General features: G+C 40.7%; 1 protein-coding gene across 1 annotated transcript in view; it reads right to left on the bottom strand.

The window, feature by feature from the left end:
* tln2a (talin 2a) overlaps positions 1-22,745 on the bottom strand; it is a 93,060-nt gene that overhangs the window by 26,537 nt on the left and 43,778 nt on the right. Inside the window, exons 11-25 of the mRNA XM_078251936.1 lie at positions 19,885-20,040; positions 18,918-19,019; positions 18,315-18,391; positions 14,790-14,970; positions 13,951-14,064; positions 13,585-13,693; positions 12,238-12,446; positions 11,285-11,383; positions 9,966-10,133; positions 8,930-9,064; positions 7,910-8,069; positions 5,597-5,763; positions 1,793-1,921; positions 746-859; positions 433-546 (exon numbers count right to left, since the gene is read on the bottom strand). Of these exons, the coding sequence (XP_078108062.1) occupies positions 433-546; positions 746-859; positions 1,793-1,921; positions 5,597-5,763; positions 7,910-8,069; positions 8,930-9,064; positions 9,966-10,133; positions 11,285-11,383; positions 12,238-12,446; positions 13,585-13,693; positions 13,951-14,064; positions 14,790-14,970; positions 18,315-18,391; positions 18,918-19,019; positions 19,885-20,040 (2,034 nt within the window). The remainder of the gene's footprint in view (positions 1-432; positions 547-745; positions 860-1,792; positions 1,922-5,596; positions 5,764-7,909; positions 8,070-8,929; positions 9,065-9,965; positions 10,134-11,284; positions 11,384-12,237; positions 12,447-13,584; positions 13,694-13,950; positions 14,065-14,789; positions 14,971-18,314; positions 18,392-18,917; positions 19,020-19,884; positions 20,041-22,745) is intronic.

The raw sequence follows: 22,745 nt of genomic DNA, 5'->3' as shown, positions 1-22,745 counted from the left end.
AAAGTTAAATAAAACTTATTTTTCCCCTTTAGAGCATTAAGGAACTGTCTTGAAAACTACATTGTAGTTGGAGCAACAACGAGGAACAAAGGTTAAATGATGTGTTGGTATTTGAGGAGACCCCATGCTCCTCCATCAGCTCTAAAAGTGCAACAGAGGAATAAACACATAATCCTGCCACACCACTGTTTCTTTAACTGCCTGCTTACACCAAAAAGGAGGTTACAGGCCTATTTTCAATGGATCCCCACATGGCAGAAACACTATTTATACTTTGTTCAGCCTGGTTCCTAATGTAGGATTGAAGTTACTCAATGGGAGTATGTGGGTATAAAGTTTTAACAATCTCCTCTCCAGCGAAGGTGAGAAATGGAAAGGCCATTGTGTGTGTGTGTGTGTGTGTGTGTGTGCAAGAGCGTGTGTGTACTGCACCTGTAAGAAGTTCTGGCTGGCAATGATGAGTGCTAGTTGTGCACTGAGGTCCTCTGGTTTGGCCTGACTGCCACGCACCCCCTGGACAAGTTGTGGGATGTGGTCTGCCACTGCCTACACACACACACACACACACACACACACACACACACACACATCACCAAGCAAGTCATTTGTATGCACACAATACAAACAGAAAGGATATGAAAGAAAAATGTGTACAAAGTAAACTATTTTAATACTTCACAAAAGGAGGAAAAATGGAACAAAGCAAAAAAGTAAATGGCACCATTCTGCCAGCATTGATCCTCACCTTACAGCTCTGCACCAGCTGCTGGTGAACAGCAGTGTTCTTGTTGGAGGCGGCAGCATTTTGAGCAGCAGCGATGGTCTGTGTGGCCGCAGCAGCAGCTTGCTTGGCAGCATTCTGAGGAATATACAGACCCATAAAAACATCCACATGTAAAATATGGTTCAACGGTAGCTATCCTCCTGTCTCTGCATCAGCCTATCCTCAGTGTCCATTTAAGGCAAAGACTTCTAAGGTCACATATGTGCTTTTAAATTCTCCTGTCAGGTGGTATAATGGACTTCTTATTAATTACGGTCCTGATGTTTTTCTAAATGGGTTTGTGTTTCCTTACATTTTCAAAATTTATATCCACAAGATGATAAGCTGAAAGCATCTCTGTCAATCTGGCTGCATCAATACAATGTTAAACAATAGCAAATTGTAGTGCAATTGAGTTTAAATACAGCATAAATAAAAGTCTGTTCCATAAAATTTCAAGTGCATTTCTACAGCTCATTTTCATGAAGTAAAATGCGCATAAAACGGCACATCAAAACAAACTATAAAAGGTTAAGGGACTTGTTAAGACATGTACAGCATTTAACAAATGCAGCAAAATTCATAAACCCTGGTAATGAGTTGAATATTTTAGTTTCAAGTTAAACTGAGCCGTGAATCAAATAACCTCAAGGCAATTGAGCCCCTTTCGATCCGTTTTGATGATAGATTACTCTTTTCCCTATTTCAGGACATTTTAAAAAGAGTAACAACAAACCTAAATCTCTATAAAAAAAACTTTAAAAACCCTGACATTTTAATGCTGAAAGACATGCTGCTGAAATTAACATCTAATACTCGCTGTTGTTTGGTACTAAGGGATGCCTCCACTTGGTGCTTTAGAGATGGTGATTTGGTATCCTAATACTAGGTGCTTTAGAGATGGTGACATTTAGGATTAGACTTGGTGTTAATGTCATGTTTTATTGTAAATATTATTAGATTCCTTTTCCTAAAAGAGCCATTTCTCTTGGGACAAAGTGTGGTAAAGGTTGAGCCGGCATCACTGACCTCCAGTCTGTTAATCAGTTTCTTCTTAATGGCATTCTGAGCAGCAGCATTGGTGGCCACACGTAGTCCCTCCGCAGCCTCCCTCAGTCTTTGCTGCTGGTCCTCATTCTCTGGGTACGCTGCCGCGCCCTGAGAATGCACACACACACACACACACACACACACACGGTGGGACAACAACAAAAAAATGGCTGAATGATCTGTTCACAATACTTCCTGACTTTCTATAACCTTAAAGGAACACGCCGATTTATTGGGAAGGCGAAGCACTGCTACTTCTGCTACTTGGGTGGAGTGATTTGCTTGCAGCACCCGAGAAGCCCCGTGGTGAGGAGCAGAGAGTAGCAGTGCTTCGCCTTTCTGAGAGTATAGTTCCCAGTTTGTATACGGTTAGAAGATGGCTGTGTCTCATGTGACTATACAAATCACAACATGTAAATAGGAAATTGTTGGTATTATTTTGTCACTTATTGGGAGCAGTAGGCTAGTTGGAACCAGTTACCTCCAGGATCTGTGCTAAGCGAGGCTAGCGGTGGGTGCATCAGACAGAGTTACAACACGCACGGAGATGAGAAGGGTATGTATGGACTTATCTAACTCTGGGGGATACGGTGAATAAGCTAAAGTTCCAATAAGTTGGCGTGTTCCTTTAAAAAGCCATTCTGAATGACATGTGAGACCAGCAAGACACAAACGCCATCAGCACACACATCATCTTCCAGTCAGTGTAGACAGACCTTTGACAATTTAACATATTTAAATCACTGCACTTAAACTCAGCTGCAGCTCGTCTTCATCACGTCTTTGTTGATTGTCAAGAGGTGCTATTCATATTAGGAAACCGCTCTTTTTTTTTTATCTTCCTGTTTTTGAATCCAGCAGTGCAAGTTAACTGGGTTCAGTGGAGATCAATATCATTCTCCTTTGTGTCTCCTGCTGTGGGAGAGAAAGCTAAGCCTGCTGCCATTAGGTTAATTAACTGGGAACTCGGTAGCTTCACCTGCAGCTACACAGAGATGCAAGTGTGTGTGCACTACTGAAAACCTGTGTCATTAAGGTAATGTTTAACCCCACAGATGGCAGAAGTCACCACAGACACGGCTAGCACTATGAACAAGGCAAGAAAACAGAAGAAAAAATGGGTAGAAAAGGTTTTGTTTCAACATTTGACTTTGCATTAAATCACTGTAAAATGATGTTCGTGACCAGCTGACCAGCAGTGTTTCCAGCTGTTATCTTTCTCTTGACAACTGCTGACGCCATTTAAATTTAACAACCAATTTACATAATTATTTTAAAAAAGTGCTGATTTACAGAGGAAGTCATTTTCGAAAAGCAAGGTCTGTTCTACAGCGATACAATACACGTACAATAAGTGTCTCGCTAAATCAAATCATTACTTGACATGGGCTTTAAAAAAAACGAGTAAAAAACAGTCAGCCGTAAAACATGCAGGCCAAAAACTAAACTGCACAAGCTCAATCAATCAGTTACCAAGGCAACGGCTGGCTGAGGTCTCAGCCTCCACTGACACAGATATATGTACAGCTGTGACAGTGATAAGTCTGGCATCAAACTGGACTATCAAACCAGCTGGAGGGCGTCTTTTCATGTTCATGGAGTGAAGAGTTATTAATATCAGTGTGTGATTCTGCAGACAGATAATGAGACTGATGTTGAAAGATAGCAGATAAATAGTTTGGATAGAGGAAGATGGGATGAGAGGCAAATCTAAGCTTGCCCTTCAGCAATCTGTGAATGTCCTCTTACTCTTAATCATGTTACGCTGGAAACTTGAGGTGTCAGAAGAACAGGAGCAGAAATTTCAACGCTGGATGGATTTTAATATTTCAAACCTATAATTTTGTAATTATTTGATAATTAATTTTGTACCCAGATGTCTTCATAGGCTAACTCCTGGCCATTGCTGTTTAACTGCACTTCCAAAAACATTGCTATTAAACCAAAGGATTAGACGAGCTGTGTATAAATGTGTCCTAAACAGGATAGTGTAGTTCCAATTGATTAAAACGGTCTACTACCATGTTAACACCGATATTCAATATGGTGCATAGTGCAAAGTAGTAGTTTTTTATTTTGGTCATTTTAAAAGTTAAATGCAACAACTTAGAGTTTTTGAAATTAAAGAGAGAAGATGTTGTGGTTTAGAGACCTTGAGTTGCCTTCAGTATCTAGCAAAGGACTGTAGCAATTCTATTAGTAATTATTTCACGATTGAAGAACCAAAAATAAAGAATCAGAGCGGCATTAAACCCAGGCCAAACAAGCACATTTTATTTGTGGTCTGAAAGGGAAATCTAAGACACATCCTGGCTGGAGCTGCTACATAGATAAGAAATATTTGAATAATTAAAGCACACAAGGTGTTTTAACTGGGACGAGAACACGATTTCTAATTCACAACAAAGATCTCTATATTCAGACAAATCTAATTAGAATGGAAAAATTCTACAAACCCATAAAACCGGTCACTAAATCAACGTCTGTATAACTATGTTGGTAGATGTTGACTTTAACCATCGGACGGACGGACGGACGGACGGACACACACACACACACACCCCTCCATAATAGAACTGGCAAAAATAGAATAATTTCATGCATCGGCCTACAAAGGGAAAATTATTGAATCTGGTGGAATACAGTAAAAATGTCAAATATCAGTGCTTTTCTTCAAAATGAAATGCTGACATTACAGAATGCATGGTTTTATACTGTAAAGGCAGTGAGATAAAAACATGTGGTTTTAATGGAAGTCAATGAGGCATTTTTGTCCACGAAGGTGTCCAGACAGACGCGCACGCACACACACACACACACACACACGGAACGATACTGCAATTTTCATTAGCCCTCAGGTTGAGGCGGTGTACCTTCATCCAGCTAAGGATGCACACACACACACACACACACACACACACACACACACACACACAGTTAAACGGTACTGCAATTTTCATTATAGGCATGATTGGTTTGTCCTTCACAAAAGGTACAAACATCTTCAAACATGAAGACAATCAATCATGCAGCTCTTAAGTTGCAGTGGCTTGTTCACTCTAATCTACCCTTTAATCATAATAATTCTGCCAGGTGCAGAGGAATCAGTTCATCTGCAAACCAACATTAACGCAACACTAAAGCACTTTTCCTCTTCGGTCCCCCTACAGGTTGGAAGCTGAATTGTCCATTATGTCTCATTCGAACTACAGATCCGCTACCCGATCTGGCAAACTTGCGTAATGTAATGTAATGGACAATTCCACTTCCAACCTGTAGGGGGACTGAAGCGGGAAAAGTGCTTTAGTGTTGCTTTAATGCAATTTTACATTCAAATAAACACTCTGAATGAATGATAAACACTCATTATGAGTTATCAACCAAATCCACTCTGTAATTACAGCTTTAAAATAGCATCAACTACGAAAACATTTCACACACCCCTCTCTCTTGGGGCCTCTGGCTCAGTTTCTTTCCCCTCCGCTGTCATTAAAAAGGTTACCCTTGCATGTACAAGAGAATAAAACCCAGCCCTGTAGATTCTCATCTGGTCTTAAGAAATGCCAATATGATTAAAAACTAAACTTTTCCCAAGAAGATCTACCCAAAATATTTCTTTGGGAGGATTGTTTGGGGGAATTACGCACTGACTAAAGCTCGTTTCACAGTAGCTCCTCAGTTCAGTACATGTACTGCTTTTTGTGAAGCATGCAGTTTAAATTAAAATTACAACGAAATAAACAAAATAAATATGACATGCTTTGTGTCTCCCACGCTGCTTACCTTTGCTGCCTCCACCATCCTTGCCGTAGCATCAGCCAGCAATTTGGCAGCTGCCAGCAACTTCTTAGAGTTGTCAACATCCACCTCGGCCTCAGCGTCAGACCTCATGGCATTCACCAGGTCGGAGGTGGCCTGAGCCAGCACCCGAGCCTGACGAACCATCTCTCCTGAGACGCCATTACAGAGGACAGGGGGAGTGTAGGGGCGACGGGAAGGGGAGAGGGAGATGAGTGGATTAATGGATGAGTCATACTAATAAGAGATTGAGTGTGTTAACACAGTAATGTTTTAATTAAACTGCACCGCTTTATCCTTATGCTGGTAATCCTCCTGAGGTAGTTTCATGAACAAAATAAAATCCCATCTTCATTTCTTGAACCACTTAATGAGATAATAATCAAATTGCTTGACAATTGCTTTCACTCACAGGTTGGGCATAATGTTGCAATGCTGGCACATTTTAGTGGAGCAGATAAATATTTCAACAAACTGCACTGATTTTTAATTTGACACCATTACATTTTCTGCGAGTTTTTCAGCAAGAGAAACTGGAAGCTTACTTGTTCAAATGATTGATAGTAAGTTGACTCATAGTGTGACTGAAGTCGTACACAATAGTGAGCTTTTAAACATGAAGTTCAACGTCAGCATTATAAAAAAAAAAAAAAAAAAAAAAAAAGAAAAAAAAAAAAAAGCACCTGGTGGGTGAAAACAACATACAAAAGAAACAAACATCTTTCGCTGTGGTTGAATCTCTTGCACAGTTGTACTGCTCTCCCTGATCAGATGTGTATTATGTTTTAACACCTGTGGGTGACTTGTGAAGACAATTAGATGCAACTGTTCCACCAGCCTTGGTGTTTTTGATTCCCTCTGAAAATATTCTTAGAATCAGACTAATGAGAAAAGACAAAAGGGATAAGAAAAGGATTGTTGTCTATATTGTCTCTGTCAAAGCAGACCTGGCACACCACACAAGCTATTTGGTGATGTGAATGCATCAGCTGATCTGCCAACACTCCACTACAGAACGATTCACTCGGTTTCTTTTTTCAGGTGTGACTTAACCTGACATATTTGACAGCGGTTCAAAGGTGGTATTCTCGAACCAGCTGTGTGTATTCAGGCCTCAGTGGAACAAACACCAATCCTACTCGTCTATCAAGCCAATCAATTCAGCTAAGCTGACCGCTGGCCCGGGATATTCTCTGTCAATCTCTTTCTATCCATCTGTCTTTCTCTGCTGTCAGACTTGCTAACAACACTGTCAGCCCTGGTGAAGCCACAGAGAAAAGCTGACAGTGTTGTTAGCAAGTCTGACAGCAGAGAAAGACAGATGGATAGAAAGAGATTGACCCTTTCAAACCCAACAACACGCCAGTCTCTGAGGAGGAGATGGCATGAAGCACAAACCGATACAGTGAGACATCCACACAGAAAGCAGAAACTTTCTAGAGCTGTGAAAAAGCTAGTTTTATAGATGAGTATATATAATAATGTGCTTTTTCACCATTTATTTAAACCTAAACAGATATTACAATATTATATAATTAAGACACATTTTAGACTGAATTTCAAAGCATGCCAGGAGCCAAAATTGTGCAGTATTTATTTGGAAACTCGTTGATGGGTTGCACTGAGTAGCATGTCAGGGCAGGCTGGTTTTGAGGTGAGTATCAGGCAGATTCAGGTTTAAATTAAAACGATGAGCTGATGATGGCTCCAGGTAAACATGTAAGGGTTATCCAAAGTGATAATTTATGAGGGGGCATGAATATCTGTACCAAAATGTCATGGCAATCCACCCAATAGTTAAGACATTTCACTCTAAACTCAGAGGAAAAAGTCAGAAGTCAGAGGATAAAAGTCATTAGGGTTCATCCTCTGGGAACCATGAATGTCTGTACATAATATCTTGGCAATCCATACAATCGTTGTAGCGATATTTCAGTCTGGACCAAAGTGATGGACTGACCGAGCAACTGCTAGCATGGATCATTAAAACTAAAACCTCACTGAAAGTAGCTGGCTGTGGGGTTGTACTCCCCTGCTAACGACGGCTTAAACCATGATTGCTTTTCTAATCAAAAAATAATTTTCAGTTTAAGGGGAATTAATTAACCTTGTCCTTAACCTAAATGCCGTACATCATTATTTAATCAAAAACAAAAAAGAGCATTCATTTTAACATGTTGGCCTGTATTTTATAGCTTTTGGAAACAGTCTCCAACATGGCTGGATGTGGATGCACAATTACGATTCCTTCATTTTCTCAGCTTTTCATCTCCAAACAGAATCCTCTTTTGGACTCACCTGCGTCTCCCATGGAGCTGAAGATATTCTCAGTGACGGTCATGATGGTGTCTGTGGCCTGGTCATAGCGCCCGATAGGCTCTCCCCTTGAGGTGTACTGTCGAACATGCTGCAGGAGATCTCCCAGAGCCTGACTCACCACGCTGGCTGCTGCGCTCACCTTTAACACCGGAGATACACATCGTCAACATTAGTGCTGTGTTTCTTCTTCCTAAGGTGCATTATTCCGTGCTTTTTATTCCATCAGGCTGGGGTGAAGAGCACTGACGCATTATCTTCATTGCTTATTAAAAGGTGCCCTGCCACATGTATTTCATTACTTTGTGGTAATGTCTGAAGTTCTACCATGGACTCTGTAACATTTTTTCGTGGAAAAAATGCCTTGGTTACCTTGTTTCAAGCCATTCTAGCGTGGTATAGAAAGCCTGCAGGAAGACTCAGCTCGATTTGTGCCAGTTCTCATTAATATTCAACGAGCTAAGCTGCTTGACTGATTGGTTAACAGCTAGCCAATGAGAGCCTGGCTATCAGCATCCTTAACCCAGTGCAACTGGGTGAGCTCATGAATAGTAATGAGCTCAGGCAACACCACGTCAGACTGACCAGCTTTTGTAATTGGCCTGATTTCTCCGCTCATTTCTTTTCAGTGGCTAGAGCTGACAGAGGAGGTAGCAGTTCATTTTCACATTCACGACATAACACAAACACATATGGACCTAACATATTTAAAAAAAATACAAGTAAAACGGTTGTGTGTGGCAGGGCACATTTAAGCCAGGTGTTAGTACACAAACTGAATACCCTGAATAAAAAAAAAACTCCAGTTTGGTTTAAAAGGAAAGAAAGCTTGAGAACCAGTATTCTAGGAAATTCCTTCATTTATACTCATTTGTTGCTAATTAATGTTTTTCTGGGTCAAACTTGTGATATAACTTGTTATCTTCTGAGACAAAACAAAAAATTATAAATGAAAGGATAAGAGTTCAGTGCACCGAAGGTCTATACATGAATCAAGCTGACCTGTTTGAGGAGCTCGCCATCTTCTGTGGCTGAGAGGCAGGCCTGGACGCAGCTTTCCACCGAGCGGTCCACCAGCTTTCCAGCTTCGATTAACTGCTCCTGGCAAACCGGTGAACTGATGGTGGGACTCACCACCTACAACAACAAGGTGAAAAGAGTAAAAATAATAAATAATGGTGAAGGAGGAAAGGACATAAAGGAGACAAAGTGAATTTCATCACCAGTGTGAAAAAGAGAAAAACAATGGCATCCTATGGTGCAAAAGTTATCAATATGTATACATATACAGTTTAAATAACTAAACGGTAAAAAAAGAAAAAGAAATAACGTTGAAAGTAATCTCCATCTAACTTCCCTAATATGACTAGAACATAACAGCAAACATTTGAAATGGGAGAAAACCCACTCCTATAGTCTTTACATAATTAAAATTACATTTCACAGAGGAAACTGAAAAAGGAGAAGAAAAAATAAACGATTTGAAAGGGATTCAGAAGATGGTTCTCATCACATTGCCATGCAGAGAGGTGAGGATTTGTTTAGTAAATGCAGCTATTCTAACTGGGAGCCATGAGGGCATTTAAACTAATTAGCATGTGGGTTCTACAATTAAAGACGTGAAAATATGATGTGGGCACAGGGTATTTAACGGTGCCTTGGTGCTTCCTGATATATTCACTCTGCCATTTCTTTTTTTTTTTTAGCTGCAGATAAATTGGAGTTTAAGTATTTGAGGAATATTTACCAAACCTCAATACACGGTGTACTTATGAGAGAAGACGGAACAGCAAATGGGGAAATACTGTCATGCACTCAACCAAATAGATTTAACAATAGCTTCCCAATTGACACCGCGGTGGAAGTGTTAATATTCAAATCTCAGACAGATCTGACATAGCATATGGGAAAACATTACTCCACCTAGCATTTGATTAATATCCAGCGAATTTACTTTTTGTGAATTGAGCGCATATTATACAAATACTGATGTGATGCGAGTCATTTAGTACAACGAGACTCAAAGATATTCTTGTACCTTGGCACATGCCACCAGCTGGGAGGTGGACAGGGCACACTGGGTGGCAGCAGCAATAACCCGGTTTTGAAGCACGGTGTCCTCTGCAACCTGGGCCACGTTCTTGGCCTTCAGCACCAACATGGCTGCAGCGTTGGCCACTGCTTTGGCCAGATTCATCAGGATGTCCTACAACAACGGGTGGCAAAGTTGAAAATCTCATCAGAAACATTATATCCCTGCACAGTCTGTCCATTCACATTTTTTTTTTTATCCAATTCTCATAAACAGATGTAGATAAAAGTTAAAGAAATATTTATTATAGCTCTATGGCATAGGATGGTGTCTGTAGTTGTGTGTAATTGTGCTAAAAGAAAGGGGATGGGGGAACCTAAGAAACATTTCACAGAAATAGGACATCCAATCCCATTTAGTTTTTGACAGGAAAATTAACAATGGTGTTTCCTTATTGTACATTATGTACTTGGCTATATACATCTCATTAAAGGGCAGCATCAACAATCCAACTAAAAAACACACACCTTTCGCCACTGCACATCAGTGGTGGAATGTAACTACTACATTTACTCAAGTAGTACAAGTACAAATGTGAGGTTCTACTCTGCTACATTTCAGAGAGAAATATTGTACATTTTACTCCACTACATTACTCTGACACCTTTAGTTAAAGTTACTTTACAAATTAAGATTTCTGCACACAAAACACATGTCGTTTATAAAATATGTGTTATTATAAATTAAAACTACCCAACAATATATAGGCCTTCAAGTCCAGCTGAAATAATTAGCAGATTAAACACTTAGTTGATGGACAGAACTGTTTTGATCGTTTCTGGTTTCTAAAATGTGGGGATTGTTTTCTGCATTGAGTAATTTTACTTTTGTAAAATGCAGGACTTTTACTTGTAACAGAGTATTTTTACAGTGTGGTATTAGTGTTTTGACTTAAGAAAAGGCTCTGAATACTTCTTCCACCACTGCTGAGCATACGTGCAACTCATCATTGCTGAAATACACTCCAGCGCGTGGTGACAGGCAGGTTGTGAGAAAAGTTGTGCTGATTTTAACTTATAACCTCGGCAAACATTGTATTACAATAACAATCGGGATTCAGCCAAGTATGAGCTACACGAAAGAAAAACACAAGCTTGACAGCTAGAATAGCTTTCAATTCAAACAAAAACACCTAGCTAAAATACTCCCTCCGTATTCCCCTGGTTACAATGTGTTTCTAATTAACTGAGTTCCTAAGGACTGTGAATGTTACACAGATTGTGGTGATGAAATGATTATGATAAATGGAAGGGGTGCAGCTTTACCTGGAACCTTTCGTCTGCCTCGTTCTCTCCAATCTGGCGCAGGAGGTCTCCACTGGCCTGGCCGATGCTGCCTGCTGCTGTCAGCACAGTCTGTCTGGGCTGCACACACACACACACACACACACGAAACTGCATTAGGATGCCTGGTTGGCAATGGCATCGTGCATCTTGAGATATAGCTTCTAAGTAAACTGTAATGTGTTTTACTGTGCTGTATTCTGCATCTACAAACAACATCAGTGCCATTTATGTACTGCACACTGCTTAACACATTGTTGGTTATTTAAACACAAAGTGAAATACAGCAACAGTAAGACAAAAGAGTTACCGCTATCCAACAGCCCACACCTCTTCGTCTAACTACCCTACAGGTTTTAAGATATATTTCCAACTACTCTACAAGCATAATGCACGAGCGCGTAAAGCTCAGGGTTGTCCCGAAGCTAGACAGACCTGTGCATTATGCAGATTACCAGCCAACACCTGTACAGTACATTAACTCCTGAATGATACTTCCACAACAAAACAGCAGCAAACTCGTAATAGACATCAGTGAGAACATTACAGTCCTGCAACCCAAAGAAGATGGAGACTACATTAGCACAAAGTGTTCTTTACAGAGTTTTTAAGCAAGTTCTGTTTCCATAAAGGCACAAAATGCCTGCCATTCAGCCCAGCCTCAGTCGGATGTCTTTATTAAGACCGACCTGAACAAGTCAGTAAGCTGAAGCAGGCCAGCAGCAGAGGATGTTAATCTAATTAGGTATAGTTTGGAGGAGCAGAAGAGACACTGCGTTATTATGAAAAGATGATACATTGTCTCAGAGTGGAGCTGCTCTCTGGCAAATTTGATTTGATTGAACATTTTAGGTTGTCAATTTGGATTTAAAAAAAAAAAAAAAACTTTCAAGACATGGTATCATTATCTCAGGGTTTGGGGTCCCTTTGCTCACCTCTCCAGAAGCTGGCTCAACAGCCTTCAGCAGGTCAGACACGGCCCCTGCTAGTGTCCTGGCGGCCCTCATCAGGTCATTACCTCCGCCAACGTCGTCCTCCATCAGAGCAGCTAGCAGCTTCACACCCTTTGACATTTCTGTCAGGTTGGAGGAGATGGTTGTGATGGCGCAGCCCACGGCGGTGTAGTCTGTGTCAATCGGATCGCCTAAATACGAGGAGAGGGGACAGAATAACAAGGGCCATCAGATTTATAAATAGAGTCCTAGAGAAATGAGTTAAACAAAGTTTATCCGAACCCAAACAGAAAAATAAAAATGCAACTGCTCCCTAAAGTGAGTCTTCTTAAGACTCACCGACCCTTGTTAACAGCCTAACCATTCAACAAAGAAAAAAACTATTTCGGAGACTGCATAAACACTAGGGCTGCACAATATCGTCATCGCGATATCAACTGGTGCAATAAACACATCGTGAAAGGCTCCGACATATTGCAAAAGTTAGTTTGCGATGTGTTAGTTGAAAGAAAATATCAGTAGAAAGCAGAAAATTGCATTTTAAAATGTAACCGTCACTCTTTTTTTTTAGTGGTGCCTTTTATTTTCAATTCAAGGTTCAATTTGTTCAATAAAAGAATGTTGGTTTTAAATTCAACAAGCAATTAGTTGTATTTTACCAGAATACTGAAAGCAGCAGAAATGCAGAAACGAGTACACTTTAATATCCGTTTATTTATGGCAAGTAATATCGTTATTGCTATATTATGTAATATGTGATAACAACGTTATCACATATTGCATATTTTCTTAATATTGTGCAGCCCTAATAAACACATCAGTCCATTTTAGCAGGGATCAGAAATCAGGTACAAATCGTTATTGCTCTAAAGAACAGATCAACTTGGAATGGTTTAAAATGGCACAGAGCCAACAGACGCTTTCACCATATTCACCAAACCCCAGCAGGATATGTGGAACTATTAGACTTTATACAGGATCAACAATGATGTTGATGAACACCAGACTGATGGAAAGGTTCTGCTTTAAAGTCACTAATTGGCCAGATAATATTAACTCTGCAGAAAATAGCGCCACTAAAATGTACTCCACACTAAAACTGTGGGCACGTCTTTCACTGGTTTCATAAAGCATTCCTAAAAGGTGTATAATAAAATAAAAAAATAAAAAATAAAAAAATCACACAAAGGCTATGCAACAATATGTAATGTAGCATTGCTCTACTATCAAGACATTGACATCGATCATTCATTTTTTTTTTTAAAGTAAATTGCAGTAAATCCAAGACAAACAGAAGACAATCTGCTGAGTCATGCCAGCGCCACTGACCAGCTGTGAGGTTGACAACAGAGGCCGTTCCCGCAGTGATGGCGTCGACCTGGGAGTGAATCTCATGTTTTGACTCATCCATTTTGTTCTGGATCCACACCTTGGATGCCTAGGTACACAGAGGGAGACCACAGCAAAAGCCATGACTTTGCATGTATACAGTGCACTTAAACATGTCTGTCATTCTGCAGACAGCACTATTAATAATCACTATGTATTACTACGCATTTTGTTTTTCTTTCAACGCATGCATTGAAAGTGATATATTACAATACTGTGTGTATAGAGTAAGAGTATGTGAGGGTTTCATTTCAACTGTAGGCACATGTATGTGCACTGTACTGTACAGTACAGTCTGTACAGTACCATGTCCTGTCCCAGTGGTGGCAGGTTGTCGACCTCCCCTAGGTCAATCTGGGCCTTCTGCACAGCTTGCATACTGGTGTTGATGGTTCCCATCAGAGCCTGCTGGGCTGAACTCTACGCATACAGGAAGACAAACAGGTTCATTTCTCACAGAATGCAGCCTAAAGGGATTTTTCAAGAAACCTTGATGAGGGAAGACGATTCTGCAAATTGATCTGATAATTGCAGTGGTAGAAGAAGTATTCAGTACTAATACCACACTGTAAAAATACTCTGTTCCAAGTAAATGTCCTGCATTGAATATGTTACCCATGTAAAAGAATGTAAGTATCATCATCAGGATATTAACATAACAAATAAAACTGGACACGGTCAAAACAGTTGCTAACAATCAGCTAAGTGTTTAATCTGCTAATCATTTCAGCTGGAATTGTAGGCCTATATATGGTTGGGTAGTTTAATTTATAATAAAACATTGTGTTTTATTAACTATGTTTTGTGTGCAAAGTAACTGGTAACTAAAGCTGTCAGAGTAATGTAGTGGAGTAAAAAGTAGAAGAATAAGTAAAAAGTGGCATGAAAAGAAAAGGCTTGAGTACCTGAAATTTGTACTTCGGTACAGTACTTGAGTAAATGTACTTAGTTACTTTTAACCACTGTGTAATTGTTTCGTGTATGGGAACCAGCCACGAGGAGGGAAAAAAGGATTATGATACAGCTGTCTAGCGGTGCCACCTCAAAACAGACTCTTGCATGAATGGCATACACCTTTAACAGGACTTCATCAGTGAATGAAAACGACACAAACATCATACTGAGAGCCATTTTGCTGTTCTTACAAGCGGTGGCATGTGTCCACGGTGCATCTGACCCATTGTGATCTGCTGTTGAGCAGATGGCATGGTGCCCATGCTGAGCGACTCTGTGCCAATGGAGCCGGAGCGTATCACCCCTGGCAGTGCCACTGAGCCATGCTCCACCCGGCCCACACGATTAAACTGCTGCTGAAGGATGGTGGACCTGCAGTAACACAAACAGGTAGTTAGTGAAACATCTAGAAATGTTATGGAATAATCACTTTTTTCTTGATCATGTTTTCAAATGAAGTCCTGTCTTAAGTTAAAGTAGAATGGTACAATAGGCATGGAAACCATTTCAAAATTGTCTTTTAGAGAGTAAATCTGGCAAGTTACATTGATTTAATTAATATACATGTAGTATAATTTAGGTTCAAATCACACTGTCGTTTAAGTTTACATCCAGCTAAAGCTGAGAAAATATCAGTTTATGTCTGCTTGGTTGATAAAGCAGGAGAGAAAAAAAAAAAAAGTTCCTACATCCTTAAGCTTGCCTAAAGCAGAGTGTAAAATATTCTGCTTAAAAAGCATTCATTTTACTTTTTATCAGCTTTGGTTTGGCTTACCTGCATTTAGTAACTGCTCTCTGTCTTTGTAGGACAGTATTGACAGAATAACTAATTTTTTAGCTGAGTAATGTTTCGGTGAAAACAGACCGGTGTCCTTTAAAGTCTATTCTCAGCTTAGCATCACAGACCTTAAAAGGTGCTCTAAGCGATGTCACGCGTTTTTTAGGCTACAACATTTTTGTGTCACATACAGCAAACATCCCCTCACTATCCACGAGATGCCTGTCCCCTGAACACACTGTAAAAAACACGGTCTCTGTAGACAGCCCAGGCTCCACAAACAACAACAAAAACAAACTGCGCCAACCAGAGGCCTGTACTACGAAGCAAGATTTGGCGTTAACGAGGTAACTTCAGGTTCAACCCAGGGTTTTCTGTACCACGACGGTGGATCACTTGTTCAATCGCCGTGGTAACTTATGCTGAACACCTAACCTGGTCGGGAGCAGGTTAAGTTGGAGATTAGAGATCAACTGGCGTAAAAGCTCTGCCTACTGACCAATCAATACTCGATTGATAACAGCATCACCGTTCTTAGAAGATCAGGTGGAGTCGGTGTGCGGAGAGAGAGAGAGAGAGAGAGAGAGAGAGAGAGAGGCGTTCATAAAAGTTTAGAGACCGACAACCCTGTTAACATTCCCTGATGGGCATTTTTATGAAATATATACATTTTAATGGGAGGGAATGACATATAGGCTATTGGGATCTTGAGCCGTGTGTTGCCAATGCACACATCGGTGTGAATTATGTTTTTATATATTTTATTTGCTCTCACGATCGCTTACCACTGCCAGGGTTGCAAGTGAAATAATAGGCTAAAGCAACGACAGTTTATGGAAAGTACAAGTGTAATTATGGTCAGATCTAGTGCCTGACTGATGGGGAAGTGATATTGATAAGCCTTGTGATTTACGCATTTACAGCGTCTGCTATTTTTTGCCAGTTTTCCTTCCTGTTTTAGGAAGCAGCGACTGTATTACGTTTTGCCTGCAAAACCGTGTCTGTGTTATTCATATTTATGTAGAATTATAATTTGCTCTTCTTATATAAAATATGCGGCTCTGGTAGATGTTGATTGGTCGTGCTGTGCAAACACCGCCTCTTTTATGTGAACGCGCGCGCCGCTGGATTGGGAAACCCTGGGTTGATATGACTAGTTGTTAACCAGCGTCGTGACACAGGTTATGCAGGGCCGCGGTTGTTAAGGTTAGTATGGCATGTTGACCTTGATTCGTAGTATAGGCCTCTGCACCACGAAACATAACAGAGTTCCAGCCAATAACCGACAAGAAGGATTTGGGGGTGGGGGTTGGGGGGTTAGTGCGCAGAAGGGAGGGGGAGGGGACGGGACGAGGAGGAGGGAGGGGCGAGCTAGCCTCCGTTTTGTTTGAAAATACTTTGAACGTCAACAAGAAGTGACCTCAGCTAACATCGCTTAGAGAGCACCTTTAATTCCACCAAAATACCAACCAATCCCTTTCCGCTGCCTCATTTGAATGACACTACCATCCGTTTGCGCCTCTCCTCCCACCTTTGCACCACGCATGCTATTCTAGGCACAAAATATGCAAAGACACCACGAGCCAAACGGCAAACTTTTATATTGTAGTTATATATTAGAAACAAGCTTAAAAAGGAAAAACTCATGGATGTAAAAAAGGTAACTTAAAAGAAAACTAAAAGAAAGCATGTTTCTAGTTCTTAACTATGTGTGTGAGTGTGTTCAAGATAGAGCTTTAACACCAAGCAATGTGGTTGTGTTTGTTTGTGACAGTGGGCCACTAACACAAAGCAGACCGACATTGCAGAATCTCCCCAGTGCACTTCTGGAAGATAACGCTTTGTTTTGTTTTTCCTCAGATAAATCCTTTCAGAGTTTGGGCTTGCTATGTGTTTGCAGTATAAAAGACTTTTGCCTTCGGCCTTGCTCACAAGCCCAGATAAAAGAAAAAGGACAACAAAAATGCAATAAAAATTGCAGCAAATACTCTCTCAGTTTAAAGCAGGAAAGCAATATCAATTGAGGCGAGACAGGAAAAGGGGCTTCAGTTTCACACAGAGTTCACTGTGGATGAATGAGGTAATACACATCTAATCAGGAAATGTTCAGATAGGGCCTTTGCTTGTCCAGTGCAGCAAAATGTCCTCACATAATGATTATCTCTCAGGATAAAGTCCAGCGGAGGAAGTGACTGTGAGATGAAATGAGGTCCTGGAAGATGGATGTGTGAGCTGCGGTCGAGAGGCGTAGTGAGAAGGAAATTGGAAAAAGGAAGCAGTCGGATATTGTGTTCTGATAGAATAATACTGTACGCAATAACTTTGTGTGCTGCTTTGTATACACAAAGTACAGCAGGGAACATATAGGAACCACTGGTATGGATTAATCCACACAACTACAAGTTTGTTGTCAAGTAGCTTTATTTCCATTTCCTTGCTTTTCCAAAGCTTTTTTTCTATTGGAATAGCCTGTTTTCTACAACATGTTTTTTAATTTGCAAATAGAAAGATGAAAAGTGTCTAACACTGACAAGAAGCCCTGCTTGTACTCTGATTTCAAAATATTTTGAATCTACAGCCATGCTAGCAGCTCTGTGAGGCTGCACAGTGTTGCTTTGAGCTGAATGCTAATATCAGCATGGTAACATGCTTACACTAAAGTTATCATGTATAGGTATAATGTTCACAATCTCATTTTTAGTGTGTTAGTATGCTGAAACTTGCTCGTTAGCACTAAACACAGTTGCAGTTAAGGGTTGATAGAAATGTATAGTTTTGCAGGTCATGAACCAATACATTGGACACATTGAGTTATTACAGTTCATTCCTTGGAGAACACGAATGTTTGCACCATATTTAATGACAATCCATCCAAAAGATGTTGCTTGCATGACTGGAATAGTCAAAACACTTAGTTATAAGTTACTTATTTACATACTTTTTCGGGGATACGGATTCCTCAAGCATGGTTGACTCCTCATCACCTTCTAATCCAAAGCGGTCCTTGCTTTGCTTCTGCAGCAGAGAGAAGAACACACCAAACATTAAGGAAGGAGCCCACAGTGCTCTACCCTGAGGCTATCTTAAATGTCTTTAGTGTCACATAGTCACAAGCGATTCAGAGTAGGAAACTGGTCTCACAACAACACATATTTAAATTCTATTTTTGGGCTTTGGATACCACCAGCTAAAAGTAATTTAAACTAAAATGTAACATAAAATAAACCAGACGCAGGAGTTACTTTTGATTCAAGTTGTGCTGGCCTTCAACAGGTGTGCAGAGATATCTTTCCAGTATTTTGAAGGCATGTACTGTATTTGTGTCAACTTTCTAAAACTGAGGAAAGAAAGAATAGAGACCCAAATACCCATGTAGGGAATAACTATACGAGTTCTTACAGTGTACCTGTGCCACATGAGCCCAGCTGTCCCTGAACCTTTTTTTTTGGTTAAACTGCAGCTGTACAACACAGTAGCCTGAGCATATCACACATCAACTGATCTTATGATTCATCTGTGTCACCGGAGATAAATGTCTCACCTTTTTGAGGATGATGTCGATGTAACCGGCAATGAGCTGAGAGATCTGTTCCCCTTCAGTGGTCTGCACTGAGTAATAGCTCTCCTGGTACTCCCCAAAGTCCTACACACACACACACACACACACACACACACACACACACATTTACACTGGCCTGTACTGTACACAGGTTGAGGATTTACTGTGTGGATTCAAGTGAATACTACATATTGTGTTGGATGATATCAAACTGCTGCAACATACAGAGAGTCAGAGTCTTAACCCAAGAATGTTGGAGCAGATTTTATGTTGGAAACCGAGCAAAAATAAATAACTCTGGAGGACTTTTTTAATAAAGATCTGTACACCTCATATGGGCACACTTTAACTATAAATCACTGGGATGGCAGGGTGACCCCATCCAATTTACAACAGATCATAATCTATGACTCCATCAACATGTGAACCACAAATCAAACCCATTTCGAATCCCAATGTCAAAAGAACACACAGCCTAAAACACTAAACACACCGCCGAATTAACAGCAAGAAAGAGAGAGCGTGTTCATTTAGTAAAGACACATCTACATCTGCCAAATCTGCAAGATTAGAGCCATGTTGATCATTGACTCGATGGTGCTGACACAAAGGAGGGATATTGACAGGCAGGACGAAAGAGTCTGTTCAATAACTGAAGTGCGCGAGGGAAATGAAGGGACAGGCAGACTGAGCACTACAGTGATGTTTTATGGCCATTGCAGAGAACAGGTTTACTGTGGGCCTGGCCCTTCTTATTTACTATCCGGGATATATGCTCAGTCAGTGTGGACAGAACGAATAAAAGACGTAAATCTTTGTGAAATAAAATTGAGAAACTGGTGATTTTGCGATAAATCCTGAGTGTAAGACAGGATCAGTGTCCAGTCAGATGTCATAGGTTTTTTTGTGTGTGTGTGTGTGTGTGTGTGTGTGTGTGTGTGTGTCTTACCAGGGTGAAGCTCTTGGGTGACGCTGCCCACCTCTTCACAGTGGTAAGTGGCCACTCCTGAACCACATCTTTGGTCTTCTCCTCCACCCTCATCACAGACTCTTTAGTGATCCCCAGGAGCCGTGGCACCAGCTTGTTCTTACTCTTCATCTTTTCCTGCAAACACAACTTCATTTAATCCTTCTAAAACGTTTAAAAACTGATTTATGTTTTTTCAACCGCGGTTGTTAGGTTTGGTGAAGCCGGGTAACTGAAATAAATCCAGGGCATGTTGATCCCGCTTTGCAGTCCAGGCCTCTAACTCGTCGTTTATGAAGCCCTTTTAAGAAAACAATGTCTTTGGTCTTTTATCACTTCTGCACGGATGTCAAACTGCTTCACAAGATCTCACGACTTTATTTTTCTGAATCGCTTGGCAAAAAAGCAATTAAATATTTCAGTCCATTTAGTAAACCTTATTTCATTTTCCTCATTTTAAATCCGTTTAGACATTTTAGGTTTCCATAAGCTTTTAATCCACACTTTCTATTTCATTATTTATAACTGTTTTGATGTCCGTTTTTATTCTTTTAACCTTCACGCAACATGTATTTTCTCCGATTTTCATCGTCTTATGTATGCAGGGCTTCACTCTCATTGGACCACGTTGTATAAATAAAAGAAGAATGAATAAACCAACAGGACAGCAAACAAAGTATTTTAAATTGCATCATCAGCAAACAAACCATTTCAAACAGTCAATTTTATTCCCTTCAGCGAACAATACATTTTCTTTCATCTTCATATTCCCTGGCCTGCTGAGGGTATTACTTGAATAAAAGGCAGAAAATGACAGATAACAGTCCAAGCAACAGGATTTAAATTCATAGGCCTAGCAGCTTGAAACTCTAATTTGGCTGTCACACTGATCTGCCTAGATGGGTATTCAGTTGAAAAAAAACTAAACTTTTCCCCACTTAGTAATTAAAGTGTTACATCTTACTCATGTCTTTATCTGCCTGTCAAAAACTCTCAACCTCCCCCCTGTATTCACTAAGCCTTTAATGTCATACTCTAGTTGCTCGCTGAGCCAACAGAACAGCTGACTTCTTTTCCTTTCCCTTGCATGGACAGAGAAAGTGCTTCTTCAGGAGCTGCAGTTGGTGAGCAGATGGACAGACCGTGATGGGCTGTGACGTAAGGGCAAAGAGGTGAGATGTGTTAAAGTCCTGGAGGGCCTGTAAACCCTCTGGGGCCTCGAGGGGTTATGGGTTAGAGACTATAGGCTGCATTTTTCCAGGGTTATTTTAAAGAGGTTTCTGCTCCACTGGATTACACTCGAGGGTGACGGAAACGACAAAGGTGAGCAGATAAGATGTCAAACTGATCACGGGGAACACAGATCTAAGGCTAGGAGGTGGGGCATGGGGTGCATCTCATAACCCCCTTGATAGCTCCTTGACTCCTCGGTCCTCGGCTGAACAGGAAGTTGTTCTGTCCGTCCTCGGTGAAGGCTGTCTCAAAGCGCTTATTTCTGTCCCGAGGACCGAGGATCAAGGAGGGATCAGCAAGGCGCCATGAGCGAGGATACACGAGAGCAGCCTTCCCGGAAGCCGTGCAGCTGAAAGAGTTGCTAACTCCGCCCATACAGCGGACGACGAATTCATGCGACGCTTCAGAGGAAAGGACATCTCATCCCTCTAAAAGCACATTTCCTCGGTTATTCCTCTCCTCCCGTGATTTCCTTGCGTCTCTCCCGTACCTCCTCGGTGGGAGGGACCACGATGCGAGAAAGTGGCGCAGGTGGAGGAGTCAAGGAGGCAATTTAAGGGTAATGAGATGCACCTACTGGTTCATATTTGGGTGTTTTACACTTGAAAGGAACAAAAGGGGAGGTACAGTGTGAACTTGTATGACGTGTGCAATGTGTGAGCAACTGCAAATGAGGATTTCATGAGGTGAGCTCCAACCAAATAGAGTTTGTGATTTTTTTTTTTTTTTTATACTTTATCTCTACCCTTATCCTCTGGTGCTGAAAGCTATTGATGAAAAGCCAGAAACTGTCTGGCAGAGAGTCAGTAACAGCAGCACAAGTGCCTTTTTTTCCCAAGCAATTACCAGAAATGGTCTCATTTTCTACGAGAGCTCAGCGATGAAGTCAGAACAGGTGACAGTTGGAAAGCAATTTATCGATGCGGACAGGGAAGTTTCCCATAACTTTATGCAGGATGTCCTCTTGGTGACAAATGATGTGCGGTGTGTGTGTGTGTGTGTGTGTGTGTGTGTGTGTGTGTGTGTGTGTGGGGTGGGGTGTGGGGGGGAGGAGAATCAGCAAATTGCTCGTTTCTGCAGGCATCTCGCTGGCAGTTGGACTTATTTGGTAGAGTAAGTGTCCCAGGTTTGCCTGTGCGATATTTCCCAGTCTCCCTCTTTCACTCCACTTCTTCCCCACACGCTCTGAAATAATCTTTAGCGTTTTAGTGTTAGTGAAGAAGTGAGACTGAGAGGAGATGTATAAGATGTATGAGGGGAAATGGGTCCTTAAATGATTTGGTCTATCAAAATAGCTCTTTAAAATAGGGTGGATTTGAGCTTTTGAACCCAGTTTAAAAAAGGGTTTCTAAAGGTTACATTTACACACATTCACACGATTCATTTTTTTTTAAATCTCAAAACACATTATGAAACATAACAAAATGTATATAACAAAAGAAGAAAAAAAAAAAAAACATGTTTATTCTAGCGCCGAGTTATTTTTGCTAACCCAATTTTGTATTCACCAGTCCTAAAATAAATATACATATAATTATATAATTATAACATAACATATAAATATACAGACAATTTCCCCACCTGCTGGGTACGGCCTTCAACCTTTTTAT

Source organism: Sander vitreus, chromosome 1, assembly GCF_031162955.1.
Source record: "Sander vitreus isolate 19-12246 chromosome 1, sanVit1, whole genome shotgun sequence".
NCBI lineage: Eukaryota > Metazoa > Chordata > Actinopteri > Perciformes > Percidae > Sander > Sander vitreus.
The sequence above is the reverse complement of the archived record's forward strand: the minus strand, read 5'-3'. Positions and strand labels throughout refer to the sequence as shown.